The sequence below is a fragment of the Acanthochromis polyacanthus genome, chromosome 24, assembly GCF_021347895.1.
Source record: "Acanthochromis polyacanthus isolate Apoly-LR-REF ecotype Palm Island chromosome 24, KAUST_Apoly_ChrSc, whole genome shotgun sequence".
NCBI lineage: Eukaryota > Metazoa > Chordata > Actinopteri > Pomacentridae > Acanthochromis > Acanthochromis polyacanthus.
The window spans coordinates 3,988,890-3,998,241 of record NC_067136.1 but is presented as its reverse complement, the minus strand read 5'-3'; the positions used below and the strand labels follow the sequence as shown (position 1 = coordinate 3,998,241).

Genomic DNA, 9,352 nt, shown 5'->3' with positions numbered 1-9,352 from the left:
TCTGCCTTTATAATATTGTTCAGACGACAGGAAATGAGAAAAAGCATCAACAGGTCATCAGAGAAAAAGAGTCGGACAGAAACTCTGATTTTCCATCAGGTTTAATCGTAGTTCCAGCAGGAATCCATTACTGTGGTTTATACAAGAATCAACAAGAAGGAAGAAAAGCACAAGTTTGTAATCAGAAAATGATTCTGAAGACCAATAAAACTTCTGGAAAGCAGCATCTTCATACATTTCTTTGCAAATTTTCATGGTCTCATGGAGGTTCTTGTTATTTCACAGTTTACATGAAAAAAAGGAGCACAGCTTTTCCTCAGTGATGATTCTGGTTTGTTCTGTGTGATGAAGTGTTTTCAAGTAAGACAGTTTAGGAATAAAATTCTGCATTAGAAATTACATCTTCACGTAAATTGCAACATTTATTTCTGCTACTAAACACATATTTACCCATATTTATGGTTGTGATTTGACCAGTTATGAAAAAATATCTCTACATGACATGAAACATGTAAAAACACGACATTTTCATAACAACTTAACAGCTAATGTTAATAAAATCTGCACTTGTTATTATTTCAAATGATGGAAGCCCTGGACAGCTTTAAAAACTATGAGGTTCAACCTTCTGATGACATAAACAAGAGTTGGACAGAACAGGAAGTGAGGTCATAAGAGGAAACAGTGTCATCGGGTCGCTTTGATCTTAATTCTACATGTTGGCCTTTGTCTGTCTAAACTCCGCCCCTGGATGGTGACGTCCAATCACAGCAACAGAAACAAATTCATGGGTTTGGTTGAAATTCAAAGTCGACCAGAAAAACTTGAACTCGAATAAGAATAAATAATCTGGATATTAACACACAAAGTATCAGGAAGGGCAGTAACCCTGACCCTAAACCTGTCCCTATGAAACTATCATGGATGTAATAAACTCCAGCCCTACCTCTAAAACTAAACCTACCTACCTACCTATCATTAATGTAATTAACCTACTAACCCTGGAACTAACCCTAACCTCAAACTCTTCTAAATTTGCCTCAAGTACGTTGAAACTGTGAACTTTGACAGGTTTTGGAGAGACGGCGGTAGTGTCAGATCAAAGTTTTGATCATGAAAGACCAGCAGATACTGGACTGAACTCCAGGAAACAGAAGGTTTGCTCTGTTGGAACATCTGGAGAACTTTAAGTTGAAGATGTTGCTGGACATCGTGAGGACAGAGAACATCTTTGCGATCTCTGAATTTCATCAAGTTCCTCCTCTGAAGTGAATGTTTGGGACATTCCAGACTAGTCTAATTAGGTTCTTCTAATCGGTAGTTTTATGATTCATATCTGAAGTCTCGTGGATCTGGAGTTCTTTGTGTGGTTTAAGAGTAAGAATAAATAACGACTAAAACTGAACCAGCCATTTATCTTTTCCTGCACACACCTGGAGTGGTACTTCAATAAACATGACCCTAAAGGTGGTTCTACAGGGGCGGATCCTGAACTTGGAGGTCCAGGTCCCCCTAAAACAGCCTAAAACCAACATGAATGGGTAAATTATCCAAAGAGACCAGGACCGGTTGAACACCAGGCTGTAAAAACGTTTATTTCTGCTGGGAATTTTTTAACATGTTGTTCTGAAGATTCTGGAGTCTGCCTCTAGTGGACGCTCCAGGAATTGTAGTCTTCAGCCTTGTTCTAAAAGGGTTCAGGGTCGGTGATTCCAGATTGGGATAAAACAATCATTCAAGCAGAATTAGAGTCCATGTTGGACTGAGGTACTGGTTGTTCAGGAATTCAACGTGAAGTCTTCTGATTGGCTGGTTTGGAGTTGGGGGTGGAGTTAGAGTTCTGGAGGAGAAAATTAAGTTCATTAGAAACACAACACTGCTGGCACTGTGTCGCTAATAACATAAAATCTGTTTCCTGGTGTTCATAAAAGTTTTAAATCTACCTGGATGAACACAAATCTTTTTGCTAACATTTGTTTACCTGCCTATATTAACTTTTATGCAAACATTTGTCTACGTGCTAATATTATCTTTTATACTAACATTTGTTAACGGACTAACATAAATTTATATGGTTGCATTTCTTTACATGCTAATATTAGCTTATATCCTAACATTTGTTTATATAGTTGCATTTGTTTACATATTAATATCAGCCAACCTAAAAAAAAAAAAGCTTTTGTGCTAATATTTCTTCATACCCTAAGTAACATGAGTTCATATGCATTTGCTTACACGGTAACATTAGTTTACATGCTAATATTAGTTTTTATGCTAACATTTGGTTTTATGTTAGCATAAATTCATATGATTTCATTTATTTACATGCTAATATTAGCTTTAATGCTTACATTTGTTTACATGCTTGTATTAGTTTAGATGGATAGATTTGCTTACGTGCTAAAATTAGCTTTTATGCTACCATCTGTTTATACACTAACATTAGTTTATATGGTTACATTTCTTTAAATGCTAGTATTAGCTTGTATTCTAACAATTGTTTACATGCTAACATTAGTATACTTGGTTGCATTTGTTTACATGCTAATATTAACTAACATTTGTTTAAACGCTTTTATGCTAACATTGGTTTATATGCTAACATTAGTTTGTATGTATACATTTGTTTACATGCTAATATTAGCTTTAATGCTAACATCTGTTTACACACTAACATTAACATATATGCTGGCAATTGTTTACATATTAGCATTAGTTTATATGGTTATATATCTTGAAATGTCAACATTAGCTTATATGCTAGCATTTTTAACATGCTAACATTAGTTTATATGGTTACATTTGTTTACATACTAACATTAGTTTTTAGGGCAACAATACTTTATTAACCACCTGTTGTAACGTTAATCTGTACATATGCTAACTTTATTTTATATGCTAACAGTTTATATGCTAACATTCTTTTAATTTCATATATCATTAGCTTATATGCCAACCTTAGTTTTTATGATAACATTAATTCATATTCTAAAATAAGATATGAAATTAATTGTAGTAGCCTTAGCTTTAATGCTAATGTTAGGCATTTTTGCTAAGAATAGCTTTTCATGCTAAATTATTTTTCATGCTGACATTAGTATTTCATGCAAGTTTTTTAATATTAAATTTAGACCTTTTATGCTTACATTCACAGCTTTTGTGCTAACGCTGTTTATTTGCATGTGCTAATATTAGTCTAACTTTAGTTTTTTACGCTAGCATTCAGTTTTTGAGACTGCAGGAGATCCATCATCAGTCTGAACTCTTACTGAACTATCTGAACTTGAGGAAGATGTTTGTGGTTTAGGAGCTAACGCTAACGCCTCTGATAACTGTGGAGATCCAGAGAAAGACCAGGAGCCAGGAGAAGGTGTTGGTCTGCTTACCTGTGCTCGTCCTCGTCCTCGTCCAGAGAAGACGGTGGTCATTCCCTTGTGGGCGGGGACATGTTTGAGGGGGCGTGTCCTGGACTCTCTGAGCTCTGACAGCAGCTCAGGGCTGGACAGCGACAGACGAGCTGAAGACAACAAAAACAGTGAGTCAGTTCTAAAAGCTCTAAAACGTGAAGCTTCAGTTTGTTTTTCACTCTTTTGCTCTGAACTACGAGGTACAAAGACCATCAGCCTCTCAAAGATTCACAATGATGTCTCTAGGAAGTTATTTAACTGAAGCAATGTGCGTGAGCATCAATCTGAAGCATTTAAGGAACAAAAAACAAACACAAACACAAACAAAATGTGCAACAATAGACACAAATTGTTCAAATAGAGACACCAAAGACGGACACAAAATGAAAATATTCATCCTCAATATAATATTTTTGATGACATGAGAAATGAGAGTAACTTCACCTGGACTGATGGTGGAGCTGGGAGACGATGAAGAGGAGGACGAAGGAGATGGAGCTGGACTGAAGGGGGAGGACAGAGCTGGACTGAAGGGGGAGGACAGAGGGGAGGACGGGGGGGAGGACAGAGGGGAGGCACCACCAGAATCACAGACGTCTCTCTGAGGACGAAGTTTGTTCCGAAACTCTGCAAAGAAAAGACGAGGAACCGTCCAAAAGACTAAAAAAGACATTCTGGAGACAGAAAACTACGAGAAACAGTCACAGAACCTCCTAAATCTAAATAAAAAATATGTTTTTACCTTTGAAGAACTCAGACTGCAGCTCTGGACTCTGCAGAGACAGACGAGGAGGACGAGGAGGAGACGAAGGCTTCATGATGACGTCTGCAGGAGCTTCAAACACAAACATGGAGATATTTATATCTACAGAAACCTTATTATTCATCACCACCACTCCAAATTTACCCATAAAGAGGAAACTGATCCAGAATGATCCAAAGCATGTCCTTCATAACTCCAAACAACAAACCGCTTGAAACTTCTAAATCTCATCTTTAATGACTAAAAACCTTCTTAAAAAGTGTCCGAAATGACATTAACTCCTCCAGAACCCGTCCAGAACCACACAAACCTGTTCAAAATGACTCCCAAATTCATCCACGTCTTAAAATTTCTTTAAAACGATTAAAATTTGCTTCAGCCTAATAAAACGTGTCCTAAATGAATCAAAACATGTCTTAAATGACTTCATAAATGGTTGAAAATGACTCCATGTTTCTCCAAAATGATCTAAAACGTGTCCGAAATGACTCCAAACAACAAACCAACTGCCTAAAACTTCTCTAAAACAAATTAATATTGTCTTTAATGACTAAAACTGGTGGAAAAGTTCTTAAAATGTGTCCTAAATGACAGAAATAGTTGAAAACAACTCCATGTTTCTCCAAAATCATTCAGAACTCATGACTCAAATGACTTGAAATGTGTCCACAATGACCTAAAACGTCTCTACAAGGACTCAGTCTTGTCTTACATGACTAAAACCAGGGCAAAAGTTCTTAAAACGTGTCCTAAATGACTGAAGATCTGTCCAAAATGGGTCACAATGTGCTCAAACTACATAAACCTGTTCAAAATGAGTCAGAAGTTTGTCGTCAACGTCTTAAAACTAATGTAAAACCACTGAATTTTGTCTCAACTCACTAAACCGTGTCCTAAATGAATCCGAATGGTAGTGTCTACAGATACGGACCCGTACCCGGAGCCTGTGGCCTACGGATACGGCACTTTCCCTTATCATAAATATTAATTAGACGGACATAAATATTAATGAGCCGGCGACGCTGATGAAGGCGCTTCCGTGATTCGAGGTGAATCTGCGAAATGAATGGCGGAACTAACAGCCAGCAAACTATAAGTATTTTTTTACCTTCAAAAGTAGCGACAGACTATCACATATTAACAACCTAAACAAAACCCTGACGTATTTTCTGCGTCTGTCAACACAGACCCTGTCACAGTCACTTTAATGTTAGCGGACTCTGTTGAATGGCTAATTTACATCACCACAAACAAATCTCACAATATCACAGTAAATCGAGTTTGTGGTTTTTTTAATTCATGCCGAATTAAAGAGCTGCTCCTCACCATTCACGAGTGTTTGTTTCATATTCGACATCCTTAATTTTATCTTGTAAATTAGCGTCCGAAATTAAATGGGAACATTTGCAATGGAGTTCGTCAGCCGCTTCCACCACTGAACGCGGTAAACTACTTAATAGGAACTGGACTTCAAACAATTTAGACACGGCGTCTAAAAGCGTAAAAACTACATTGTCTACGTAAAGTGTGAGAGGAGACGGTGTATTTTTAGTTAAATTATACAATGTTCGCCGTCAAAGTCATTCATATAAACTGCCTGTAATGTGCAGCAAATAGTAGTTAACCATCGCCAGCTCTTCAGTGACCTTAACGGGTCCGTACCTCTAGTACAGATGCTACGGGTACGGTCCGTACCTGTAGCATCAACCAATCTGAATGTGTCTTAAAATTACTCCATAAATGATTGAAAATGCCTCCATAAAAGATCTCAGATGTGTCCTAAATGACACCAAACAGCAAACCAATAACCTAAAACTTCTCTACTACGAACAAATCTTGGTTCAATTACTAAAACTGGTGCAGAAGTTCTTGGACTGTGTCCTCAATGACTTGAGTTTGTCTAGAACCCGTCCAGAACCACTCTAGCCTGTTTACCTCAGACGTTGTATCAATGATTTACCCTTCATCATCTCTAAGAGTGGTTTCAGATTCAGAGCTGTAAAGTTTAAACTGTTCTCAGGTCAGCAGAGACTCATCCAGACAGACAGACTGCTACAGACTCACAACGAGGAGGACAAACAGATCCACAGAGGAGGGACTGGAACAGGGGGAACTGGTCCAGGAGAGACTGGTCCAGGAGAGACTGGTCCAGGGGGGACTGGTCCAGGGGGGACTGGTCCAGGAGAGACTGGTCCAAGAGAGACTGGTCCAAGAGAGACTGGTCCAGGATGGACCGGTAAAAGAGAGACTGGTCCAGGGGGGACTGGTCCAGGAGAGACTGGTCCAAGAGAGACTGGTCCAAGAGAGACCGGTCCAGGAGAGACTGGTCCAGGGGGGACTGGTCCAGGGGGGACTGGTCCAGGAGAGACTGGTCCAAGAGAGACTGGTCCAAGAGAGACTGGTCCAGGAGAGACCGGTCCAATAGAGACTGGTCCAGGATGGACCGGTAAAAGAGAGACTGGTCCAGGAGAGACTGGTCCAATAGAGACCGGTCCAGGAGAGACTGGTCCAAGAGAGACAGGTCCAGGAGAGACTGGTCCAGGATGGACCGGTAAAAGAGAGACTGGTCCAGGGGGGGACTGGTCCAAGAGAGACTGGTCCAGGAGAGACTGGTCGAGGAAGGACTGGTCCAGGTCTCACCAGACTCCAGTGACTCCACCAGTTCTCCCAGTGATTCCAGTGACTCCACCAGTCCTCCAGTGACTTCATCAATCCTCCAGTGATTCTACCAGTCCTCCAGTGACTCCACCAGTCCTCCCAGTGACTCTACCAGTCCTCCAGTGACTTCATCAATCCTCCAGTGACTCTACCAGTCCTCCAGTGACTCCACCAGTCCTCCCAGTGACTCTACCAGTCCTCCCAGTGACTTCATCAATCCTCCAGTGACTCCACCGGTCCTCCAGTGACTCCAGTGACTCCACCAGTCCTCCAGTGACTTCATCAATCCTCCCAGTGACTCCACCAGTCCTCCAGAGACTCCACCAGTCCTCCAGTGACTCTACCAGTCCTCCAGTGACTCCACCGGTCCTCCCAGTGACTCTACCGGTCCTCCCAGTGACTCTACCAGTCCTCCAGTGACTCTACCGGTCCTCCCAGTGACTCTACCGGTCCTCCCAGTGACTCCACCAGTCCTCCCAGTGACTCTACCAGTCCTCCCAGTGACTTCATCAATCCTCCAGTGACTCCACCGGTCCTCCAGTGACTCCAGTGACTCCACCAGTCCTCCAGTGACTTCATCAATCCTCCCAGTGACTCCACCAGTCCTCCAGAGACTCCACCAGTCCTCCAGTGACTCTACCAGTCCTCCAGTGACTCCACCGGTCCTCCCAGTGACTCTACCGGTCCTCCCAGTGACTCTACCAGTCCTCCAGTGACTCTACCGGTCCTCCCAGTGACTCTACCGGTCCTCCCAGTGACTCTACCAGTCCTCCAGTGACTCTACCGGTCCTCCCAGTGACTTCATCAATCCTCCAGTGACTCTACCAGTCCTCCAGTGACTCCACCAGTCCTCCCAGTGACTCTACCAGTCCTCCCAGTGACTTCATCAATCCTCCAGTGACTCCACCGGTCCTCCAGTGACTCCAGTGACTCCACCAGTCCTCCAGTGACTTCATCAATCCTCCCAGTGACTCCACCAGTCCTCCAGAGACTCCACCAGTCCTCCAGTGACTCTACCAGTCCTCCAGTGACTCCACCGGTCCTCCCAGTGACTCTACCGGTCCTCCCAGTGACTCTACCAGTCCTCCAGTGACTCTACCGGTCCTCCCAGTGACTCTACCGGTCCTCCCAGTGACTCCACCAGTCCTCCCAGTGACTCTACCAGTCCTCCCAGTGACTTCATCAATCCTCCAGTGACTCCACCGGTCCTCCAGTGACTCCAGTGACTCCACCAGTCCTCCAGTGACTTCATCAATCCTCCCAGTGACTCTACCGGTCCTCCAGAGACTCCACCAGTCCTCCAGTGACTCTACCAGTCCTCCAGTGACTCCACCGGTCCTCCCAGTGACTCTACCGGTCCTCCCAGTGACTCTACCAGTCCTCCAGTGACTCTACCGGTCCTCCCAGTGACTCTACCGGTCCTCCCAGTGACTCTACCAGTCCTCCAGTGACTCTACCGGTCCTCCCAGTGACTTCATCAATCCTCCAGTGACTCTACCAGTCCTCCAGTGACTCCACCAGTCCTCCCAGTGACTCTACCAGTCCTCCCAGTGACTTCATCAATCCTCCAGTGACTCCACCGGTCCTCCAGTGACTCCAGTGACTCCACCAGTCCTCCAGTGACTTCATCAATCCTCCCAGTGACTCCACCAGTCCTCCAGAGACTCCACCAGTCCTCCAGTGACTCTACCAGTCCTCCAGTGACTCCACCGGTCCTCCCAGTGACTCTACCGGTCCTCCCAGTGACTCTACCAGTCCTCCAGTGACTCTACCGGTCCTCCCAGTGACTCCACCAGTCCTCCAGTGACTCTACCAGTCCTCCAGTGACTCCACCGGTCCTCCCAGTGACTCTACCGGTCCTCCCAGTGACTCTACCGGTCCTCCAGTGACTCTACCAGTCCTCCAGTGACTTCATCAATCCTCCAGTGACTCCACCGGTCCTCCAGTGACTCCAGTGACTCCACCAGTCCTCCAGTGACTCCACCAGTCCTTCAGTGACTCCACCAGTCCTCCCAGTGACTCCACCAGTCCTCCCAGTGTTCCCAGTTCTACTTACCGACGGTGTGAAGCTGCTCCGTCGGTCAAGGCAACGTTTCCTCCAGTCGAGACAAAATCTGCACCGCTGAGTGTCAAAACGACTCAAAAGTCCACATTAATTATTGACATGTTTTATGGCACTGTTGCCATGGATACCAGGGAGGGAAAAGGAGAGAGAGTCAGCTGGACTTTTAACCCGACACACACACACACACACACACACACAGAGTTATAAATAAGTTATGCTGGTACATGATATCTTAAAACTTTTTCCAAAATGACCACGATCTGTTCAGTAACTGTAAATCTGTATTCAAACACATGAAACCTGTTGAAGCTGGCCTGAAACTGTCCAACCACACAGAATTACTGCAAAACAGCTGAAAATGGCTCAGAAACTGATCAAATGATTCAAAATTTGCCCCAACTTAGTCCCAAAGTGTCTAAAGTGACTGCAGTCTGTTCAGAACAGCTCAATATTTATTCA

General features: G+C 43.4%; 1 protein-coding gene across 1 annotated transcript; it reads right to left on the bottom strand.

Moving 5' to 3' along the window:
• Nucleotides 1-1,569: 1,569 nt before the first annotated feature.
• On the bottom strand, nucleotides 1,570-9,012 carry LOC127532720 (espin-like). Its single transcript, XM_051944750.1, has 5 exons — nucleotides 8,885-9,012; nucleotides 4,150-4,242; nucleotides 3,852-4,034; nucleotides 3,387-3,517; nucleotides 1,570-1,840 (listed from the first exon to the last, which is right to left on the bottom strand). Exons 2-5 carry the CDS (start codon nucleotides 4,223-4,225, stop codon nucleotides 1,787-1,789), a joined length of 444 nt encoding a protein of 147 aa, XP_051800710.1. The 5' UTR covers nucleotides 4,226-4,242; nucleotides 8,885-9,012; the 3' UTR covers nucleotides 1,570-1,786.
• Between the last annotated feature and the right edge of the window lie 340 nt (nucleotides 9,013-9,352).

What these genes read in the sequence shown, in the direction of transcription:
- LOC127532720 (XM_051944750.1), bottom strand. Translation starts at nt 4,225, where the DNA reads ATGAAGCCTTCGTCTCCTCCTCGTCCTCCTCGTCTGTCTCTGCAGAGT. An exon ending in CAGCTCCACCATCAGTCCAG is followed by an intron (nt 3,518 to 3,851) that starts GTGAAGTTACTC and finishes TGTTGTCTTCAG; the next exon opens with CTCGTCTGTCGCTGTCCAGC. An exon ending in GAGGACGAGGACGAGCACAG is followed by an intron (nt 1,841 to 3,386) that starts GTAAGCAGACCA and finishes TTTCTCCTCCAG; the next exon opens with AACTCTAACTCCACCCCCAA.